The 25,313-nt window shown below is 37.7% G+C and overlaps 1 protein-coding gene across 2 annotated transcripts in view; it reads left to right on the forward strand.

The window, feature by feature from the left end:
• The window catches only part of Pkcdelta (Protein kinase C delta), an 88,543-nt gene that overhangs the window by 15,724 nt on the left and 47,506 nt on the right, over window positions 1–25,313 (forward strand). For both annotated transcript variants that reach the window (XM_087351763.1, XM_087351800.1), the window contains exons 2-5: window positions 8,292–8,352; window positions 15,957–16,146; window positions 18,770–18,801; window positions 18,891–18,976. In XM_087351763.1, the coding sequence (XP_087207889.1) occupies window positions 8,292–8,352; window positions 15,957–16,146; window positions 18,770–18,801; window positions 18,891–18,976 (369 nt within the window). The remainder of the gene's footprint in view (window positions 1–8,291; window positions 8,353–15,956; window positions 16,147–18,769; window positions 18,802–18,890; window positions 18,977–25,313) is intronic.

Genomic DNA, 25,313 nt, shown 5'->3' on the forward strand with positions numbered 1-25,313 from the left:
AGCTACTTTTCACTTACAGTAAATAAATAAGTTAGTAAATAATTTACATTAAAACGGAATTAACGTCTTCATTTGTTTTTTTTTATAGCCAACTGAAGATAATTGGCCTGGCCGCTGGAATTTCGGTCAAAAATGTTTATTTTCTAGAAATATCATGGGTTAATCATTTATAAAAAGAAAATTAGTTGTAGGCCGTGCCTGGCGCCGAAAAATTGACAGGAATGTAGAAATAAAAATAATATAAAATTATTGAACTGCGTGTTAAATGACAAAGAAATCAATAATAATTCTGAATCTGATTCGTAAGAATTAATTAAACGTATCTAAACCGAGTAGCAGTCTTCATTCTTGGAATGCGTGTGTTAACATCGTGAATCACATTAGTGATGGATTAAGAAAAATAAATTACGAAAGAAATCACTCAGTTGAAAAGTAAAATTTTATTGATAATCGACAAGTCAACTGTTTTAAATAAAAAGTTTATCATGTGTTCGAATATCTAATTAACTCACTTCTGCTTCTATTTCTACAGTTGATAAAACTTCAAAATTTTATGAGATGGTAAAGTTGCTTCATATTGTGATATAATAAATATATATTATTTAAATCTTGTCCGTCTAATCACAATAAAGTCTTATTAAATATTAAAATATTACAATAATTAACATTTAAAATATTTAAAATATATATCGAATATTTCGATAAAGAACATCATTTAATATTTTAAATATTTTAAATGTTAATTATTATAATATTTTAATATTTAATAAGACTTTATTGTGATTAGACGGACAAGATTTAAATAATATATATTCAAAATTTTAGTAGAAAGGAATTTTTTTGGACATTTTCCTTAAGTGTACATGATGGCAGAAAAGTACTTTAAAAAAGTTTTTTCGGTATGATTCAGCCTTGGGGTTGCAGAGTAACAGTGGAGTAATAAAGCCCCTGTAAGCGTCGGTCAGCGATAAGGTAAAACAGCTTCTGGTTTCAACAGATTTAAATCGTTTATTAATAAGATTCTTGTCCTATATTTTTCGTCACGGAGAAATGTAGAAATTCCACTTCATAATACAATTTATTCTGGCACTTTTTACAGAAACGTTAAATGCTGTAAACGTTATAGTAAATTTAATTAGGCCACGACCACTTCCTTCGAATTTCTTCACACAATACCCTGACATTTTACCTTGTTTATCCGAGCCATTATATTTTCATAAGACGAAATAAAAACAAATAAATAAACCTCGAGGTCAAGTTCTTCTTAACTTAGGTCTACTGACCCTGAGACAGGTAAGAAGTGCATTCGAAAATTTAATCGAAAATCTGGAAGAAGTAGGTCACTTCGTAAACCTATGCGTAAGTTGGAGGGTAATATTAAAGCGAATATTGAATAAATCAGTGGTATTCAACCTGGGGTAAGCGTACCCCCGGAGGTACGCGAAGATATCTTAGGGGGTACGTGAATTTAAAAAAAATATATGTATTATTTTATGATAAAAACTGAATAATCAGTAATGTAATTTACTTAATTTATTTTAGATGTAGATTATATAATATGTATAACTTGAATTATACACCAACAACTTTGAGGGTACAAAGTTGAAGAGAAATTATATCTGGGGGTACGCGAACAAAAAAGGTTGAATACCACTGGAATAAATTATGTTTGTGTGGATTGAAATCATCTGGCTGAAGATAGGGATTAGTGGATTGTTCTTGTGATATGGGTAATGAATAATCTGGTTCCATAAAAGATGGAGACATTCTTGACTGTTTGGGCTACTGTCAGCTTCTCAAAGAGGACCCTGGTCAATGGAACGACTGATTATAACTTGTATTGGGCAAGGCCGTGGTCTAAGCAACACGGAGTTTTCCTCCGGGGGCTTCCTCGGTTTCTCCGTGGCATCCCAACAATTACTCCATTCACACACAGAAGAAGGCAATGGCAAACCACTTCTGGATCATCTGCCAAGAACGTATATGAACAGGTCCCAGTCCCAGTCCGAGAAAAGGATGGAAGGATCCTGTTCATATGGACCTGTCGTCAGACAGAACACTAAATAAAATAATAAATCAAATCCATAGCAATACATAAACTATATTCGTACTCTTCATGGCCACGTGTTTCTTACACGGCCGCTTACGCGACCTGCGTGTTTTGCATGACGTGTACAAAATAAACGCACAGAGGCCCTCATAGTGTCTGTACGTAAGTTTCAACTAGATAATCGCTGAACGAAAAATTCGTTTAAATGATATGCGAAAGGAGATCATCTCAAACTCATACTTCGTACCTAACTTCATTATTCTAATTTCTAATTTTCTAATTATAGACATGGCAGGCGCACGAAATTGTGGACAAAGATCGGATATATATAATAAGAAATGCTTACGGAATTTTGGTGTAGAAATGACTTGTCTTGAAACGTCTAGAAAGAAGTGGGACCTGTTTAATAAAACTAATCTTAAGGGATAATAGGTTCTGATCGACTACGTATACGAAGCGAGTTTTTTTAGTACATCTGTACGAAATATCGTCAAAATCTGTCGTTCCGATTCCACTTACAGACAACCCAATAAGATAAGAACAATTTCTGTGAATTAATTGAAACAGAAATGGCCGTCTAGACACGAACCTGAACCAACTGACAGCCTCAGAAGTGAATTTATCGCTGTGCAGCGTCGTTAAATCTGCTATAGATAGACGGATCCTGAGGCGCGATAAATATCGGATACTCCGAAGAACAAAGTCCTTTTCTTTTTTGTCTCTGAGATTGGAGTGACATTGGTGCTTCTTAATATATGGTTCTCAAGATGTGTCTGGACGCAGAGGCTAGAAGAAAAATCCTCTGCCCCCGTCGGGGATCGAACCCCGGTCGTCCAGCCCGTAGCTAGTCACTATACTGACTGAGGTATCCCGGCTCCTCTCAAGATGTGTACTATGACAAAATCGGTACTTACTTTAAAAATTATTCCCAAGAGAAAATATAATAATACTTTCATTAATCGCAGTCGTGATAATAATAACAATACTTCGTGAACCATTACAAATTTCGATTTGGTGTTTCGACTCAGGCGAGATTTGATCTTAAGACAGTCAGCACACGAGTACTGAATATCTGTCCCTGAGGTAAACTGTATTTTCTTGTCGATTCTATCTGTTTTAATAACTCATTAATTTAAAATAATAAGATGATAATGTTGCGTCATATTGTGTTGAATATATATTTGTTCAATTTTTATCTGTCTAATCACAATAAAATATTATTAAATATTAAAATATAAATTGTAAAAATTGTAAAATGTTAATTGTAATAATATTTTAATATTTAATAATATTTTATTGTGATTAGACTGATAAAAATTGAACAAATTAAAATAATAACTTTAAGTTGTTTCTTTAATTAACATAGCCAAGGCCTTTATTTGAAAATGTGATATCGTTTTAGCAAGTAGATTCTGTTACATGACATAATAGAGTAGAAAGACGATAATGAATGTGATACCTTACGTTCATATTTATATGTTGATCAAAACTATTCGCAACTTTGAAATATTCAGGAGTAGATAAAGCGAATAGGGTGAACATTTTACAGAGTTCGATGGCTTATGTAAACAATTTACATCTGGAACACGTTACAATAGAATAATATGATTCAGTAAAAGAATTAATGATGATGAAAACAGATCCATTGTCCGAAACGATGGTTTTTGACTCAACATTGACTCGTCTGATTGCCCGAGAGAATTTTATATGAAAATATAAAATCATGCAAACTGTTTACACATTAAATAACACTTTGTGCCAAACGCGTTTCGACCTCAACAAGTCATCATCAGTGGCAAAAACATGAATTCATTAGTAAAATCATATAATTCATGAAAAGATGATTTGTTATGTACACTGAAGATGGTGGTGATATGTTTATCCGAGACATTGGATAAGACTACACCGCGTCAGAATCCGGAATATGACAGTCCCCGTTTTAACCTCCGTGAGATCCTCAAATCTCTGACCGACTGAGAACTTGCAGTGGGTTTATTTCGACAATACTTTTAAATTTGTAGGGGCGATTACCGTTAGCGCTTGGATTGTGTCTTAGGACACCCCTGCGAGCGTGAAATTATTAGCTCAGTAATTTCCGCATAATTTTTTTTTTAAAAAAAGAAAAATGTTTGTCACTCAGCGTCTTCTGGACAACTCTAAACGGATTTTGATGAAATTTGGACTTTCCTGGATGCGTCTACAATACAGGCTTTGTTTCTCTTGTTAAAACATTCATGGATTAATAATTCAATAATATTTTATGTACAATACATACGTAATAAAAATATTTTTAACGTGGGGGTGAGTAAAAGTTATTCATTTCATAGCTTATATACGAAACAAATGCTAATTCGATGATGCCGGCTGGCACACTGATTCACTATGAATGTAGGCCGCACCCCCTAGCGGCAGAAGATCGTACTACATCCGGTTCGCCCTCTATTGCCACAGTCTTGAAACTTTCCGATCGCACCTCGTAATGTGTCTGTACGGTTTCAAGTTTTGCTACTTTGTAAAAAGTACTTCTAAAAACTTGATTAGTGTGTGAACAGGATAGTGTAAAGCACCAGACATTCTGTAGTAAATCTCTTCAATATCAATAGAGCCGTTGATGCCAGGATTAATAATGCTGTCATATTAATTGAAAATTATCAATATATAAATCTTTAAATAACTTCCGTTACTTGTAATATCCCAGTCTTTGTTTTCAAAAGTTTGTTTAATAACGCCATTACACGATTATGTAGCGTTAAATGGGATAATGAAAGTTGCAAATATTATTCAACCGAAACGTCGCCGATTTTTATGGGACCTAAAGATTCGTTAGTGTGTTCAAAAAACGCCACGGCCTGTATTTCCTGTAATTTAAGTTGAGAACAAGACAATGACCACTGCAATGCACATCTGAAATTAAATCAGGAATTAGTTGTTTGTTCTTTTAACAACGCTTTAAGTAACATCTTGTAGACGAATGTAAACAAAACATAGTCGAAAAGATAAATGAAAAAGAAATGTGATTAAAATAAATTGATCATCAGAAAGAAAATCAGTTAAAGAAGCAGAGAGATATAATGACAAAGATAAGATTAGAGAACTCGAAGGGAAAGGACCTATTAGAGTAGATAGAACTGGAAAGAGATGGAAGTACGTGGGCTACTATACAGATTATTTTTTTATTTGTAGTGTTCTGTCTGCCGACAGGTCCATATGAACAGGATCCTTCCATCCTTTTCTCGGATTGGGACCTGTTCATATACGTTCTTGGCAGATGATCCTGAAGTGGTTTGCCATTGCCTTCTTCTGTGTGTGTGAATGGAGTAATTGTTGGGATGCCACGGAGAAACCGGGTTAGCCCCCGGAGGAAAACTCCGTGTTGCCCAGACCACGGCCTTGCCCAACACAAGTTATAAATTCGGGCACCGCCGGGAATCGAACCCGAGACCCCAGGATTACAAGGCCAGCGTTCTAACCGCTAGACCACCGTGGCCATCATTTATTTATTTAGTGTTTTGTGTGACGACAGGTCCATATGAACAGTATCCTTCCATCCTTTTCTCGGACTGGGACCTGTTCATATACGTTCTTGGCAGATGATCCACAAGTGGTTTGCCATTGCCTTCTTCTGTGTGTGAATGGAGTAATTGTTGGGATGCCACGGAGAAACCGGGGAAGCTCCCGGAGGAAAACTCCGTGTTGCCTAGACCACGGCCTTGCCCAACACAAGTTATAAATTCGGGCACCCCGGGAATCGAACCCGAGACCCCAGGATTACAAGGCCAGCGTTCTAACCGCTAGACCACCTCATCTTATTATTATTTAGTGTTCTGTCTGACGACAGGTCCATATGAACAGGATCCTTCCATCCTTTTCTCGGACTGGGACCTGTTCATATACGTTCTTGGCAGATGATCCAGAAGTGGTTTGCCATTGCCTTCTTCTGTGTGTGAATGGAGTAATTGTTGGGATGCCACGGAGAAACCGGGGAAGCCCCCGGAGGAAAACTCCGTGTTGCCTAGACCACGGCCTTGCCCAACACAAGTTATAAATTCGGGCACCCCGGGAATCGAACCCGAGACCCCAGGATTACAATGCCAGCCTTCTAACCGCTAGACCACCGTGGCACGGTCTATACAGATTAAAACAGAATAAAAGTACGAAGAATATATTGCAAAATCGGCAGATAAAAGAGAAGAGAAGCTGCGGTAAATATGGCTAAGGAAACAATAAAAGTAATGGAAGATGACTGAGAAATCATACTTCAGGAACATAGAGACGTGATAGGACATTATGACAATGAAATAAATGGAAGTTGAAAGAGAAAAATAATTATCATGGAAACGGAAAATCGTAAGGCAAGTAGACCAAAGAAGCATAGACAAATAATGGGAAAGAAAATATCAGAAGAATTTAAGGACGAAAAGAGACCAGAGTGGAATTGGAAAGGGAAAGATGACCACAGAAAAGTGGAGGACACTTTGACGGGGAGCGGACTAGGAGGACATCAGACCACCGAAACACAGTTATAAAGACAAAAACTTCTCATTAGCTCACACTGGGAAGTGGCCAGTTAATGTCATTTTTGTACATTGAAGCAGCTGGCCATAGCTCCAAAATGTTTTAATTTTGATAATAATTCTGTGAGATTTATTAGCTACCTTTTTATTACATATTTACCTGCATTCTAGTGACGAGGCATAAATATTTACTTGGTTTTCTCGGGGATTTTTATAGCTGTCCCTCCCAGAAATAGTTCGGAGTTACACCTTACAAATTTGGCATCTGACATTTATGTGCTGTTTCTCAAACGCCAAAATATTATGTTCTTAGAGAATTGTTAAGTAATTTATTCAAGGATTGCTGGAATTTAAGAGTCTAAAGAAATATGTATTAATGATAATATAATCAGGGCAGTCTGTAAACAGATTGGACTTCACTTCGGCTGAAATAAAGGGAAGTTGGGTTTGGGTGGAGTACGGGTAATTTATTTAAAGAAAAAACTTCGGGCTCTAGGGGCTCGGGCCTGATGACATTCTGAACTTTCGGCCCTCACACACCTCTGATTTATGATGATGTTATAAAGAATTACGAATTTATTATTATTGTATTTACTGATCTATGTGCTTAACTTCTGTGATACAGATTTCAAACATTTTGAGATATCTTGGCTAACTAAAATTTTTACGAGTAGTATCCTGAAATCTCGTGTCGTAATAGGCCATGAAACATTTTCTATCGATAAATTATTTTGGAATATAAACAAAAAATTGGCCGCATTAATTGTGCTGGGCTTGTTTGCAAAATCTCCAGAATCATGTGGACTTTTATTTAGGGATTCGGAATAAGGGCTAAATTCAATACTGTTGTAAATCAACATTTCAGAAATAGCAGTGGTGCCAACATTGAAATTACTTCCAATATATTTTTTCCAGTTGAGTGTTGGTATTTCTGATGGTAGAAAATTACAAAAGTTTTATATTCTCTACTGGAGCAGTATTCAGCTATTAAGTTCCACAAAAATCCTTTCAATTGTTGAAATTATTGTTGGGGGGGGGGACTGACATGACAAAATATTCGCTTGTGTGGTACCGGTACCCCTCGGGGTACGAAAATGCTTTCCAAGGGTACAACACATCCTCATTAATATACATTTCGTGGTGCAGAGGGTAAAATAACTAATGGATCTTCTTGCAACATAGTTTACATAAGATAGTAAAGTTGCGTCATATTGTGATATAATAAATATGTATTGTTTAAGTCTTGTCCGTCTAATCACAATAAATTCTTATTAAATATTACAATAATTAACATTTAAAAAAAAATGATGGTCTAATGTAAATCGAATATTTCGATAAAGAACATCATTTAATATTTTAAATGTTAATTATTGTAATATTTTAATATTTAATAAGAATTTATTGTGATTAGACGGACAAGATTTAAACAATATAGTTTACATACTTTCACCGTTTAAAATGAATTTAACTAAGCTACATTATGAATTTTTAATCGGCAATACAAATGCTGGTTGTGTATTTTCCAAGTTTCTTTCGCATGGGGTAAGAGACGTTTCTTTGCCTTCATCAAGGTTACCAGGCTGTTTCAGATTCTGTGACCTATAGTAAAAGTGTGTCCCAGTAAAACCAGCGTGTTCGAGTGCGTGTCATTGTGTTCAGAGTGGGAACGGAATTCGGTTTAGTTTATCAAAAAAAGTTATTATAAACTCACACGTTTTGTGTTTCAGGTGAACTTACGTCCTGCAGTACGACCCATCCTAGTCCACAAACAGTATCGAAATGACGAAGGTGAGTCGAGTCCATTGAGATTGTTGGGGTTCGCTGAGACTAATTTCTATGAAACTGACATCTATAGGGCCCTTTACCTTTCCCTTAGGTGATAAATTAATATGGACCAGCGATGGCGTAATATTGACAGGGGAAAGTATTTCTCGGAGAAAAACCTGTCCTAGTGTCATTTTTTCCATCATAATTATTACATGAACTGACTTGGGAACGAACTCGGGCCTCCCAGATAAGGATGCTAACAATATAGTAGCAGGCGTAAAAATGATGAGATTGATTAGATATATTACCTTTTTGCACTACCGATAATTTCCATGTTATATATACCTACCTTGTGCAACCCAAGTAAGAATATGAATTTGTTATCTTAAAGTCTCATACGAGGTGCGATCGGAAAGTTTCAAGACTGCGCCTATAAAAACCCGTACACTTATCTCAGGTATTAAATTCATCCATCACCCTCGAAGTAGTTCCCCTGGGAGTGAACACAACGATCCCAGCGCCGCTGCCAAGCCTGGAAGCATCCCTGGAAATCTTTCTTTGTCAGCCTGACAAGCACCATCTGCGATTCTGCCTGAATCTCTTCTATCGTCTCAAATCTCCTTCCCTTTAGCTGAATTTTCATCTTTGGGAAGAGGAAGAAGTCACACGGAGCTTAGAAAGGAAGTTGGGGTCGGTTCTTGCAAGATCTTTGAGCTCCTGACAAACGAGAAGTCGATTCTGCTTCTGGTCCTCAGACAGGATGCGTCGCATGTTGAGTTCTTCCTTTAGAATCAGCTGACAGGTCCCATAGCCTATCCCAACAATGTCGCACAAGTCGTTGATGGTACGACGTCGATCTTCGTGAATGGCCTGCCGAATCTTCGTAACATTTTCGGGCGTTGTGCTCGAAGATGGTCGTCCAGAACGCTCGTCATCATCGACAGAGGTTCGGCCATTTTTAAAACGTGAATGCCACACAAAAGTTTGTGCACGACCCATTGCGGACTCTCCAAATGCTTGCTTTAGTATTTCATAGGTTTCTGTAGCCATTTTGGCGAGTCTTTGGCAAAATTTGATGCACACGCCATTCCGAAATCGCAGGAGGGTCGGTGTAATGCACTACCAAAACGCCCGTAACTAAGAAACAAATGCTAATTCGATAATGCCGGCTGTCACACTGATTCACTATGAATGTAGGCCGCACCCCCTAGCGGCAGAAGCTCGTACTACATCCGGTTCGCCCGCTATTGACACAGTCTTGAAACTTTCCGATCGCACCTCGTACGGAGGATTTATCCAGACTCAAAAGAGTTTAGTGGACATGTGCTGTCTTATGATCTAGTTGCTATGTCCAAAGAAAATTGGTCTCTTTTCAGACGATTTCTTATTCTGTTTTTATGTAAAATGTCCAGTAGTCTCATCGATAAGTCTTTCTTGGTTACATTAATTTATTAGTCGAATTTGATGATTAGTTGACGATACTTTATCGAACTGTTAATTCATAAGTCTGCATACATTCTAAGAAGCAAACTTAGGCCATGAATTTCGTGATTCGTCTATATTTTTATTAACCCTAAACAATTTTAGGTGTTTTATACAAAGTAATCCTTGCACGTGGTGAGGTCAAAGTATGGGACAGGCGGGGAACTTGTGAAAAAGTGAGGTTACCGATGTGTTGTTAGTCAACAATATTAGTCCGACTAAAATATATACGGCTGAGCTGTTAGTAGGCTAGCTGAGACTGGTCCTTTTGAGGCTGCTGTTGAAAATTTCAAAAGCAATATCGTCAGATGTTTATGAATTCAGAAATAACTGATCCAAACAGGAGGTAAAACATTACGTTACAGTTTCTAATTCTACAGACCGTTTCAAAATTTGGGAAATGCCAGCCACCGTGCAATCCAGAATCTTTTACTTGTTCAATTTTATCAGTCTAATCACAATAAAATATTATTATTAAATATTAAAATATTACAATTAACATTTAAATATTTAAAATATATTAAAATGATGCTCTCTATCGAAATGTAATATTTAATAATAATCTTTTATTGTGATTAGACTGACAAAATTGAACAAGTATATATTCAACACAATATGACGCAACATTATCATCTCCAGAATCTTTTGTTTTTCATTTCGTTAAAAATGTAAATATACTAAAATCATAAATGTACCTCAGATCTTTTGGGATAATGCATCATTTGTTTCTAGTATAATTTTGCCTGTCTTTTTTCGGATGTGAAACCTGTTATATCGCGTTAAGGGAAGAACACATTTTGAGAGAGTTTGAAAACATTTTGACCGAAGACGAATGGAGTGAGAGGATACCGGATAATATCGCATAATCAGAAGCTCCAGAAATTGTAGCAATCACCAAATAGGCCAATTCTTAGAATGATCAAGTTCAAGAGGAGATTTTCTTAATTATCGGAATTTTACTGTCATCTTCTCAAAGATAACTCTGATCGTTGGAGTTGGTTATATTTCAGACTATTCTCCGATAATCACAGGGCACATGATTTTATCTGCTCTCTGTGCAATCTAAAAGGGTTTTAAGTCCTTTGAATAAAAATTTTCTTGGATATTATCCATCGTCTAGTGAATATAAAACGTTGTTTTACGTTTTATATTCACTAGACGATGGATAATATCCAAGAAAATTTTTATTCAATTAACTCTTCACCATCGTCAAGAAGTTTTAGATTTGATATATTTTAAGTCCTTGTTCATTTGTCATATGAAGTCAACAGTTTCGGATTTAAATAATGACAGAGTCTGAAATTATCTAAGAAAATTATATATTCATCGTTTCGTACGTCTATTTTCTTGCGAGGGAAATTTTGTCATAAAATTTTCTGGGAAATGTCTCGATGCGACAACTCAAGTTTCAAAAATTTTTCTCGAGTTAATTACTTCAATTTCCGTCTTCCCGATACGGTGACCACTTTAAATAATAAGCCTTTCCCATTTAGTCATCTGTCGCTCAAAGGAGGTTGGCCATCCACTGCTATCATGCCCGCTTGCATTTTCAGTCCTAATATTGACTTTTAAACCAACTGACGAATTTTTATGAAACTGCGTGAATATGACGCCTCTATGGGACATCCCATCTGTGTACCGCTTAATTTCCTGACGTCATTTTCTGAGATAAGAATAACATTACATGTTACTTGTGATAAGAAATAGGCTCTATTAAAGATATGGCAGTTTGTGTTCGTGGAATGTTAACTTACAAGCTGTCGTGAACACGTTAATGAACCTTTGGATTCCACAAAAGGCGGGAATGTTGCTGACAAGCCGAACATCTGTCTGTTTCTCAAGAAGGGTTCTGCGCTGTGGAGTTTATTTTTAGTAAATTAAGAACATGGCGACGAAGCGAATTCTATACATAGCTTTCCGTTTGATAGCGTTAACTATTGAAGCACTGTATGGCATGTGATGATAAGGTGAGTGGTTACCTGATGGAGATATCGTTTACGCGTCATAAGTCACGAACACAGCGACGGACCGAAATTTTGAAAGATTAAAACTATCTTGCAATCAGCGTGGGAGGCTTACGTACCAACTGACTCCGTCAAATTTAGACCCCAGTCAACATAAAAGGATCATTAAAGTTACGTATAATTTACAACATATGAGGCTGTTAAAGAATTCGAAGTATAGTTGGTAACGTACAAGTATGATTTGAGTCTGAAGATGGCTGGATGCCTTCTGGATAGCCTGGTAGAAGTTCCAAGGCGATCGCCTTGATGATGGAGACAGCAACCACCTCTGAAACGTCGGTAAACTTATACAGACTGTCATCTTAGCCGCCGTGAAAACATCAGATCTCCCTTTCGTATATGGTTAGTCTACAGTTTGGTTTCTTGGTAAAATCTGGTTACATCAGCAGCCTAATGTCGTGTTGAGAAGAATCACCGAGATCACATTGATCTTGGCAAGAAATTTCTCTCAGACTTCCTATTTGGAAGTTACAGGAGCCTCTAAAGGTAATATTTGTAAAGTTTTAGAGGATGTATTCTGTTGTGTATCGTAACGTTACGTTGACAGTCCGTCTACACAACGATTGCTGATTGTAGCTTCAAAGTTTATTGAGAATCCACTACATGTTTCGACCTTAATTGGTCATCTTCGTTTCGTTCTCTTTAAAGTTTTCGAAACTAATAGATGTGAATGCTAATTTGTTAAAAATTTTTGTTACTGACTTTTCCACGTAATGTACTGTGTCTTAACCAATACTGTTACAGTCCTACCCGCCCCTCCAGGCAAATATCGATATGTCACCTTAAATCAGGTCATGACAGTTTCCTTCTGTGTCATTTGTAATTTAATACTCCCACGAGAATCACGAAGAATTGATAAATGGCATGTGATTTCGCGGTTCCCACGGTAGTAAAGATGTTATTAACGTTTCGGAAGAACATATTTCCACCGTTTTCAAGGCCATGTTAGAACTTATTCTTACCCACTGACGAGAAGTAGTCAGAGGTAATGTCACCTAGATGTTCATAAACTGTTGGACAGCTGATTCCATTGAACTTCCCTGTTAAAAGACTCCCTATGAATACTGTACACGTGCAAATTTACGCTAAAGGTAATGAGTAACTTCTGCAATTATTGTTTTTTAAAACCGTTTTCGAGCCAGGCGTAGGCCTGTTTTTAAAACACTGTTGGCTTAAAGAGGGCTCTCAAACTCTACGGTAAATTAATATTACACAAAGAGATCCAGTGTGTGGGACCTTTCTTTTGTGGGAAATAATTCTTAATATCTGCGAATTTAATTTATGTGCTCAGCTTCTGAATCTGGTCGTACGAGCAGAACATGAAAACGAAGTATGTGAATGAATATAAATGCCTGGCATGTGCCAGTTATGGTTAGTAGCTTTCCTGCGATGTGGTATGTTATTCCTTTCTCGAAGGTTTAAAAATATTTTCGTCCCGTCGGCCATTTTATTATCTGTCTTTGTCTATGTTCATTACGTGACCGAGCTTCAGAATTTTCTCACTAGAGAGCTGCAAACACTGGCCGAGGTATAGAACTGGTTACTTCACTTCACGCCAGATTACTCTGGTGTATTGTTGTGCAATGGAACTTTTATTTGAGGTTATGGTTATCTCAGAGTCGAGCAATGAATTTTATGTAACTGTATCGAGTAGTGCCTGAAGAAAACTTGAATAGCGGCGCCCACACTCCGACGTTACAGTTGTTAACTTTTCATATCTTACACCGAGGCCAAGGACGCACGGAAATGTGTTGCATTGATTCTTTCCAGTTATCAGACCTTACTTTAAAAAAAACAAAAAAAAAACATGTGTTTTATGGACACAAGGATGTCTCTCTCTTTCTTTTCTCAGGGTTACTGGTGGGTGTAAGAAGATACCCGGCTGATAAAAGCACTGCATTCAAACATAAGAATGTACAGACCAAATAAACATGAACTACAATCTGAATTCTATTCTAAATTTTGAAACAAAATATTTACTAGAGAAAGTGTAAATTACGCAATATTTCGCTCCCTTCTGATTACTCTATCAGCCAACTTGCCTTTCTTTTCAATGAATCGAGCTATTATGGTTTTATTAATTAAATTATCTGACATTAGAGTAAATAACAATCCATATTAGCACATATCCCCAAAAAAATCAGACCAACACAAAATAAGAATCACATACAAATCTCTTGATAAATGGATATGTAGGATTTGAGGTTTTCATGGCGGTGAGTTCGAAGAAGGCTGTATTCTGGGTTGTAGCGCCGTGCAGTAATCGCCCTAATGACGGAGAAGCATACTTCTGAAACGTTGGTAAGCTTTTACCAGACTATACGGCGCTGCAACCCAGAAGAAGGTCATGTTCGAACTGGATATGTAATTTCGAAATTTCATAATTAAAACTTTCCTCTTCTTAAGTTCGTGTTACATTATTGAATTTATTATGTCCACTGAAAATGTAATAAGTACACTGCGTTCCATTAGCTACAATGTTTGTAAGAACTGATAAAAATCTCACTCCATTCGGTTTGTTATATCTATACTATGTAGCTGATCCTAGTTCTACTAGCGTTTGACTGATAACTGAGCAATGCCGCTTATCAGCACATGCAAAAAAGGCACGTATATTGTGATCCAATCTACAGCTGCCAGTCTTATAATTCAGTGGTTCATTGGCAGGTGATGGCAGACCAAATTATTTTTCAAACTTGTTCGTTTTATTTTGTAGCACTTCCGAAATTTTTACCACTAGACAGCGGTTCAAATATCCGGCGTTCCTCAAACGAAAAAGTGAGTTTCTTACGTACTTGTGTGAATATTGTGGTGTCATAATGTGATCATTTCAGGTGTAACTCTTGTAATCTGAAGTCCGGAAGCTCTTTGAAGCTGTTGGTAGGTCTTGGTCTAGTTACAGTCGGGACTACTCGCTAACCGAGTGGTCTTTGGCGCTGACAGTCGCTGTCACAGTGCTACCAACATCTGAATTATCAGTAAATCGAGTATTCGCTTTAATTTGAAACAGTGGTCAGCAACATTACATGCCAATTTGTGTTTTGACAAGTGCGAGACCAGCTCAAGGTCAGTCAGAAGCACAGTTACGTGTTTTAAGATGTGCTTATACTAGTTTCTTCAGTAACTACTAGCAAAATAAACACTTCCACATCGGATCTGTTCGACGTGCATCGTGCGCATGCCCGTACCTTGAGAGAGCCAAGGCCTTGCAGTGTGCGTGCTCCAGCCAAAGTGTGTCCTGTTGTCCGACACCCGTTCCAGACTTATCAGTGTCCTGTTCCACAATGTGGAGCAACGTCGAGTTTTTATTCAGCCGGTGAGGGGAAAAGTCGAAAGCTGCCGGTATCTTAGCTCGGCAATAAGGAGAAACGGAAATGTCGTTCAACGTATCGCAAGAAGCGAAAAATGAAATATAAACTAATGTATATATAAGACTACAATATATTTGTTAATGAAATGATTTTGTAAGGATTCTCTCGCTAGTTTATATTGAAAAGTTCCCAATTATATGTCATTTCTTATAAAAGTCGTTTGCTTAAATCAAATTTAAATTTGTAATCCTGAAACCTGTAAACTTTAATGTATAGTTTATATAATTATTGTTCTGATTTTCAGTCGAAAGTTTAAAAAATACTTTCCTTGAAGTAGATAAAACAAATACAGATCAGTGTTAAAAAATGTAAACATATTCTCACTTTTACCTTAAATTAAACGCGTTTGCTCGTAGTTTCAACATGACATTTCTTTCATTATGATGACGTAATGAAATCAACTGAGTACTTGACAACCTCCAGAATAATCAACGTTACAGACAATTCTTACAGGAAATAGATTTAACTGAGGTTTATAAACCGGCTACTTTGTAGACGTGCTATCATTTAAAATTTATCTGCAGCAGTTGGCAATGCAAAAGTAGGATTCTGTCAGAGCATACGCGCCTTGAAATAACTCATAACGGTCTCCTTTCGAATCCTTATGTACCTATTATTATTACCTAGGTATGTCAGACTCGTCACAACGATGCATTGTACAATCTTGAATCAATTAATGTCACTCGTATCGTATAATAATTATTAACAGACGCAATAAATATTATAATAAGTGTTTTTCCCCTTGTAGTGATACCACCGGCTCTTCCCACACTGAGTTCTCTTGATGACGAATCTGTCGGACGAACGCGGGGTCGAGCGATAACCAGGCGAAGAGGAGCCATCAAGCACCACAAGGTACACGAAGTCAAGGGTCACCGCTTCGTTGCCAAGTTCTTCCGGCAACCTACATTTTGTGCATTCTGCAAAGACTTCCTGTGGTAAGTCTGAGAAGTTTTAAGTTGTGAATATTTTGAAGTAGACTGTTTTCTGCATATCAGAAATTGTAATTAGGTTTTAAGTTTATAATTTTAACTTGAGCGATAACCAGGCGAAGAGGAGCCATCAAGCACCACAAGGTACACGAAGTCAAGGGTCACCGCTTCGTTGCCAAGTTCTTCCGGCAACCTACATTTTGTGCATTCTGCAAAGACTTCCTGTGTTAAGTCTGAGAAGTTTTAAGTTGTGAATATTTTGAAGTAGACTGTTTTCTGCATATCAGAAATTGTAATTAGGTTTTAAGTTTATAATTTTAACTTTTACACCTGAAGATGGTTTATATAGAAACCGAAACATATTGTAAAAAGATGTTCCAAATGTAAATCGATTGTTCGATGAGGAACATCAAATGATATTTTAATTATCTTAATTGTAAATTTTAAATTTTAAATTTGTATTGTGATTAGACGGACCAAAACCGAATAATTAATTAATATATGGTATCACAATATGACGCAACTATATCATCTTATGTTTTCTGGATATTATCCATCGTTTAAGACTAAATACAATAAATAAATAAAAAACGACGTTTCGGAGATAGACTCCCATTTCCGAAACGTCGTGTTTTTTTATTGATTTTATTTATGGATAATATCTAGATAACAGTCTATTTCAACAACGCACCAACGTCACAAACATTCAGAAATGAATATTTTGATGTACGGATTATTCAGAATTCTCTACTTGACAGAAACTTATCACAAGTGCGTGCCCCTTATCTTTTTAGTGTCACTTATAACGACACTAGCGTGCCACGGTGGTCTAGCGGTTAGAACGCTGGCCTTGTAATCCTGGGGTCTCGGGTTCGATTCCCGGCGGTGCCAGAATTTATAACTTGTGTTGGGCAAGGCCGTGGTCTAGGCAACACGGAGTTTTCCTCCGGGAGCTACCCCGGTTTCTCCGTGGCATCCCAACAATTACTCCATTCACACACAGAAGAAGGCAATGGCAAACCACTTCTGGATCATCTGCCAAGAACGTATATGAACAGGTCCCAGTCCGAGAAAAGGATGGAAGGATCCTGTTCATATGGACCTGTCCTCAGACAGAACACTAAATAAATAAAATAAATAACGACACTGTTATACCTAAGTTATCCAATCATCTGAGTAATCATAAACAAGCAGTATTCTACTATTTGTTTATAGTAACATGTTTATTTTCAACCGAAGCAAAGTGTGAGGTACTGAATGTCTGTATACACGTTCTTTGAGTACCCCCTTCCAAAATGTCGGGGGGGGGGGGGGTGTTAAGTCCGGTGAGTGCGCTCGATAAGCAAAATTGGTGCTTCTGGGAATGATTCGTTCACCAAAATAGCGTCGAAGCACTGTGATTTTCTCACAAGCTCTATGATTTGTTGGAACCACTGTTAATTCATACGATCTTTTTACGATGAAATCTTCTCATTTCGCCGACAAACTTCTCAATCACTTCTCAATGTCGCACTTGATTGACGGTTAATGTCTGACAAAGTTGTCTTAAGCAAAATACAGACCGATGAAGACATGACTGGACACAGCACACCAAACATCTTTTAGTATAATTTATGTTGCGCAACTCTGTAATTCTATCTCAGTTTTAACTGAGAAATATCTTCTGAGTTTTAATGTTTGTGTGATTCAGTCTTTTCGATATGACATAGTGATTTCCTTGTACTTCATAAAACCAAATATCTGATGTATAGTCAGTGATGATGGCTTTAAGAAGTCGAAACGGGTTTGGCAAGTAAAGAAATGAACAGCTAATATTTTATATTATTATTTATTTAGTGTTCTGTCTGACGACAGGTCCATATGAACAGGATCCTTCCATCCTTTTCTCGGACTGGGACCTGTTCATATACGTTCTTGGCAGATGATCCAGAAGTGGTTTGCCATTGCCTTCTTCTGTGTATGAATGGAGTAATTGTTGGGATGCCACGGAGAAACCGGGGAAGCCCCCGGAGGAAAACTCCGTGTTGCCTAGACCACGGCCTTGCCCAACACAAGTTATAAATTCGGGCACCGCCTGGAATCGAACCCCAGGATTACAAGGCCAGCGTTCTAACCGCTAGTTATCTACACTAATGGTGGTCACAAACTTTATAAAATTATATAATTCTTAAATTTAAATTTCACTTTCTCATTTTCGAACAAAATATTTTATAACATTGCTGCAAGCATGGGTATTTCTGTCTGATTCTAACCTCCTTGACGTCGTAGTGTTGGGAGGATTACAGTAACACCGGAGCAAACTCCAGTGACCGATGTACAGCGGTGCACGAACCGGTTGAGTGAATTACACAAATTTTCATGTCTTACAAAACTCTCTCTTACCTCACATGTTCCCTGACGACACCGTATATCTAATAATATTTTCACTTCCCTTCTGAAATGAACTGAACCTCAAACAATTGATTATATCTCAGTGATAAATAATTTAATAATCTTGGGAGGTTTTTATTTCGTGACGAGTCCTTATACTACGTTTGTAAATTATAACGAATATTATTAAGGAATTTATAAATGTTAATTCCTCAGATAAAAGACTAATTTTTAAATGCTCTTACATTTTTCATTTCAGGGGATTTGGAAAACAGGGTTACCAATGTCAGTGTAAGTATTTCTGCTTGAATTTAAGTCGTATATTCTTACATTAATGGGGTTTTATTGTATATCTTGTAACTGTTCACTCTTATTTTCAGCCTGCCAGACTGCGGTGCATAAGAAATGTCACGACAAGTTCCTTGGAAAATGTCCTGGATCGGGGAGAGAGTCAGAATGTACAATAGTAAGTTTCTTAATTTATGTAACCTTGTATCTTTGGCGTTGTACAGAACATCGCTGTAATAAGTGGAAAAGAATTACTTAAATTTGTTCCATGTGTGATGATAATATTTTTAAATTGTGACGTCTGCCAACATTACCAGTACATTTTACCGCGACGCGACAAATTTAATGACGCCTTGAATTTCAAGAGGTCGCGCGGTCTGGGATTAGATGCATGCATAGACCCTAAAAATTATCCGAATCGTAACATGGCAGAGGGCCTAAGAAATGACATTGAATCTCACCTTCTGTTGTTCTTAGAATAACATTCCGGATTTTGATCTATAAAGCATCACGTGTGCGTGGATTCCTGCCATTAAAATTTACCTTTAAGTTTCTCCAGATGTTTAAACCACACACATTCAGAGCCACGGAAAATAAAGCCATTTCCCTCAGATGCCTATTCGTTCTTCGAATGCAGAGAACCAGTATCGAATCTTGTTCTGATTCATTATCCTGATAAGAATAAAATATGTATAAATATTTTCTACCCAAAATTATTGTATACAGAAGTATTTGAATTAAATGTATTATAAAAGAACATGGTACATGTGAATCTTATAGCGTTTACATTAACTTTGTGGTAATTTTATTGGGATCTGACCCATAATTTCCATTAAACCAAGTACATGTGTCCTGAGTTTATGTAAGAACCTAACTGAAACTAGGCGTTATTCTGCACAAAGTCAGCAGTTTTGTCGTGTGGAAATTTAATTAAATAGAGTTAATTTTCAAAACTGTGTTTGTATATCGTAGGTAGTCTGCATTGGCTAAATGTCCGGAGATAGGGATTAGCTCTATCTAGTGGGCCCAACTGTGTAGGAACCTGAAGACGGAGATAGAGTCCCATCTCCGAAACGTCGTTTTTACGTTTTATATTTACTAGACGATGGATAATATCCAAAAATTTTATTCAATTAAATTTCTTAGCTTTAAAGACTTCGTTTTGTTGTTACAACGGGCGAAGTAATTTTTAAACTCAGTTCTATTTTTGTTTGTCATCAGGTTCAAAGAACCAGAACTACTTTTTTATTTACTGTTGCTCGGTGCGTATGAATACACTCGCAAGAGAAGCGAAAATAAAGGATATCCATCCATGGAATCACCGAACCCTCTTAAGACCTGAAAAATTCTGTTGTATTTAAAATAGAAATTACGTCAACGAGAAGGAATCCTCTTATTTCTTTCGATATCGTAAGTTATAAGGCTTATTGAGGGTGATACTGACTCAGCCCACGTATTACAGATACAGTCTGGTAAATTGTAAGGTCAGGGTTAAAGACATTAAGAAATTTAAATTTTGTAAAATCTGTCATCAGGCAAAGCAAATCTGTTACAACAGGACAGCGTGTCACTGTCTATTCTTGTCACTGGCTGGCATGTTTGGCAACCAGCAACACTCACTACGCGACCACTACTACGAGCTTTCGTAACCATTAGCATCGTTATTACGTTTACGACGTAATTGGGCGAAGAGAGCTTTATTTAAACCAAGTTCGAATATTTGGGTGTCTGATGAGAATATTTAGATCTATGAGCCATCTTAGGAAATTAAATTTTGCGGTATACACTCATTTAAATATGTCGGTGCAAACAGCTGAACGTCGAATTTAAACTGATTAAGGCAGGTCCACCAAATCGTAAAAGAAACTGACAGTTTTACACTGAATAAATATATTTGCTGGGGTTTGACTTAGGACTCTTGTCCGGTTACATAACAAGAGGTTTCTTACTTAATGCAGTGGATTTTTCGATTATTACTCCAGTTTTTAAACCCAAATCAATAACGGATCGTAAAAGGCTGAAATATTTCTTAGTATCTGAATACGAATGAACAGACTTGAAGAACTATACTCGTGTTTAAACAATTTATAGTTGACATATCATGAAGGACCGCCACGGTGGTCTAGTGGTTAGAACGCTGACCTTGTAATCCTGGGGTCTCGGGTTCGATTCCCGGCGGTGCCCGAATTTATAACTTGTGTTGGGCAAGGCCGTGATCTAGGCAACACGGAGTTTTCCTCCGGGGGCTTCCCCGGTTTCTCCGTGGCATCCCAACAATTACTCCATTCACACACAGAAGAAGGCAATGGCAAACCACTTATGGATCATCTGCCAAGAACGTATATGAACAGGTCCCAGTCCGAGAAAAGGATGGAAGGATCCTGTTCATATGGACCTGTCGTCAGACAGAACACTAAATAATAATAATATCATGAAGAGGAGGGAAAATCAGAGAAAGCGTGTTCAGTTTTGTAAGTGTGTACGTTTTCCTAAATACACAAATGTTTGTGCTCTCGGGAGAGAGATTCTGGTGTGGATGTTGCTGTCTGTAATGTGCCTTCCTTTGATTTTTCTTGTAACGTGATGCTTTACTGATGTATAGAAATACATTTTTCACGTCGACTGCCTTCATTTTTCGCAATTGTCGCCCAAACTCTGCAATCTTTTCGTGGGGACAACTCCAGTCCCTTCGTTTTGTGAATGCCCAGAGATCCAAATTTACGACACGGTTTAATCATTCTTAAAATTGAATTACTGTTTACTCACGTTTATCATTATATAACATTTATAACAATCTCAAATTATTTTTCTACAAATTGTGGAACGTATCTTAATTTATAATACACAAGCCCATGAGAAGATCTTCCCCTCGTTTCAACCAAATCTCCAGGAACACAACTCCGTCGTACTATGGGGCGAGTCCGTAACATTCCTTCGCAAACGCCTTACACAGCCTTCAGGCTTATCCAATAGCATCTGATAACAATACAGGCAATAATGATGAGACAATTAATTTTTCGTCATTGTATCATTTAGAATTAACAATGCGTGCAGAAATCCTTTGTTTTGAGTACGTAATGACTGTTGTTGAAGATTCATTGTTGACATCACATTGTTGTCGGGTCTTCATCGAAAGACGCAACTTTAGAACGTTACCACACAGACAGAAGTTGTGCGTTGTTAGAATAGCAAACTATTTTTAAACTCCATTAGTTCTCCTTGCGCCTACTTATCTTAATATTTGCCAGTGGCATTGTCACGTTCTTGCTCTCAGCTAATAATAAGTCTCACTTGTCATTCCTAGTCGGAATAGATGTCCAGATGTTATTGTTCCTTACAATTCTTGACATCCACTTTAATATATTATTATTATTCCATCTATTCACCAATTTACGGAGTATTTATTTCTATGTACCCGAGACAAACCTTGTTCCTGAGGTACAGCAACTATTTCCGAAATACATTTTGTTTATTATTATTATTGTTATTAAGTTTCAACAGTGTCCGTTTCTTATTCTTGGGTTAAACATAATCGACTTTTAGTACTTTTTGGATTGACTAGAATTGGCATAAATATTATCCGATTAAGCCCAATGCTGTTGCTGAATTACAATAAGTTATAAGTTACAAATAAGTCACAAGTAAGAAAGTTTAGCTGACTGTCTCTGAATTCTGAACAACACTTTCTCACTGAATTTTTCATGATCTTTCTCTTTTTCTCCATTCAATCTTTGAATTCTCAGGATAAATATGTTACTACAAGGTGTTTCTACGTCGTTTTGAATAAATAATTTATAAATTTACCTAATCAAAGCGACGTAGTAAATAATTAACATTTTTTGCGACTGAACAAATAAGAAATATGGCAAACTGTGGAAGTTTGTAAGTGTTTTCAAAAACATAAACGATGACCAGTTAACTTTTGTCACCCTACACAAAATATGACTGTGAATGATGTAGTCTGCAGTTCCTCGGAAGCAGATTAAACCCATCTCGGGGTTGTAGGATTTGAGGTTTTCACGGCGCCCTGATGATGGAGGCAGCAATGACCTCTGAAACGTCGGTAAACTTCTACCAGACTACACGGCGCAACAACCAAGAAGACAGAAATCTTCATACTCATCGCCCTGATGATGGAGGCAGCAATGACCTCTGAAACGTTGGTTAACATCGACCAGACTACACAGCGCAACAACCAAGAAGACAGAAATTTTCATACTCATCGCCCTGATGATGGAGGCAGCAATGACCTCTGAAACGTTGGTTAACATCGACCAGACTACACAGCGCAACAACCAAGAAGACAGAAATCTTCATACTCATCGCCCTGATGATGGAGGCAGCAATGACCTCTGAAACGTTGGTTAACATCGACCAGACTACACAGCGCAACAACCCAGAAGACAGAAATCTTCATACTCATCGCCCTGATGACGGAGGCAGTATGACCTCTGAAACGTTGGTTAACATCGACCAGACTACACAGCGCAACAACCAAGAAGACAGAAATCTTCATACTCATCGCCCTGATGATGGAGGCAGCAATGACCTCTGAAACGTTGGTTAACATCTACCAGACTACACGGCGCAACAACCAAGAAGACAGTCTTCGTATCTCGGGTTCGCTTCATTGACATCACGACTCGAAGCAAGTCAATGATTGCGTCTTACGTAGGCTAGGTTTCATAAGAGAAACATGACGTAAAGACAAATTTTTTTCTGATAACGTAACTTAGTAGCAGCACGACATGATATCTTGAGTGGATTCGGAGTAATTGAGAGTTTTTCACATTCATAACCTTGGCACCAGCAATTTCGCGACTCCGAAGAGAGAATTTCAGTTTGCATTGGATAGCGGGCTAGATGTGTCCCAGAGCCAGTCTGGACCGTATACTAAAGATAAATCTCTTTCTGCTGGATGTAGCGTATATAAGATATGCGTGCTGTATACATTTTGCTTATGAAGCATTATAAATACTCTGTACATATGAGAAAGACTTTCGAAAATTGACAGACCCGACCTCTTTTCAGAGAGGGCTTCCGTCGAGGAACATGACAGAAAATGTGGAGACAGACTGTAGAATCTGCTCATAAGCCCCCCAAAAAAGGGGCTTGACACCAAGACGTTGGCTGGCCGTCAGTCGTAAAGAGCGAGTTCCCATTCCTTCGCCCCGAGATTCCACGAACCCGGAAGCTCTGGCCGACAGCCTTGAGGCGGTTTCGTCTCAGCTGGTGAACGACTCGTAGGACCAGACAGTGATTGAGATGGAAAATGAGATGATGCATCTGTACGAGTATGCTCCTGTAAGTGAAACTGTGTTAACCAGCCCCATCAGAGGCCCTACAGGCCATCAGGGAATTTAAGTTTGGGAAAGCTATAGACCCAGACGGCGTTCCGAACAATGTCCTGAAATATTCATCAAAGCGAGCGGAAACCATCCAGAAGTAGTCTTCAGCAGACAGTGCAAGGCGCTTCCAAAAGCCCAGAAGAGTTAAGCTTCTCGAAGAGACACAACATCAACAACGTATCTTAGGTAACTCCTGATAAACAGTTAATCTAGACAGCACACACCAATAAAGCAGGAAAAAAGCTGTTTAAATACTGGACATGTTTGGTATTCTCTTTGACAGGAGAAATGCCGTGTTCGTCAGAAATGATGTGTTCCTTTACAAGCAGCGAGCAGTGGACTTCCAGAACGGACAAGCATAATTAATTGACGATGATTGATGTTATGATCGCTAAAAACGCACTCTGGTGGCGTTGGTAATAAATTCACGATGATTTTGGGATTCCACTCTTCGAAGACCATATCAGACGAACAAATTGGACAAATGTTGGATGCCAATGCAACATATGATTTTGAGCAGACGTTGTTAGTAAAATAAACAAAGATGCATTTCCATAACGAAGGAGCCACATGTAGCGAAATTTGCGGATTGACGTTTTCCAAAATATTTTTTGTGAGACTAAAGAAGTACTTACTGAAACTCAAAAATCTCTATGTAGCATCGTATTAGATAGGAAACCTTCTTCTTCTTGTTATTACGCCGTATTTTTGCGAAAGGTTGGCGATACAAATGGCCAGCGTAGATCGTAAGCCATTATGATAATTTGGAAAAAATAGTACAGTTGAAATTCCGTTTCCTTTCTGTGCCGCAGTGCGGAAACCGTTCGGGCTGTTACAGCTGCACTTTCCGATACTCAATACTACGTCGCTTCGGAGTCATTCTTCCCACGCCGTAGTTTGATTCTGGTGAAACTGTTGCCTTCCACCAGTGCTAGATTTTGGTCCACCCCGAGTATTTCTTCGGTACCACCCTTATCTGGGAGGCTTTCCCCGAACCACCACCTGGGGAGGCGCCCGATGGAGGATCTAGCAAACCCCACAAGGGGATAAATTTAAAATAAAGGAATTCTACATAAATTAATTTATTTTACGTAGAAGGAAATACTTGTAAATGGATAAGATTAGAACATTATAATGTTCTAGAACCTAATTTGTGAGAGGCGGTAA

The sequence above is a fragment of the Zootermopsis nevadensis genome, unplaced genomic scaffold (genome assembly GCF_977971745.1).
Source record: "Zootermopsis nevadensis isolate Lab colony 2312 unplaced genomic scaffold, Znev_1.0 Znev_ptg000001l, whole genome shotgun sequence".
NCBI classification, from domain to species: Eukaryota; Metazoa; Arthropoda; class Insecta; order Blattodea; family Termopsidae; genus Zootermopsis; species Zootermopsis nevadensis.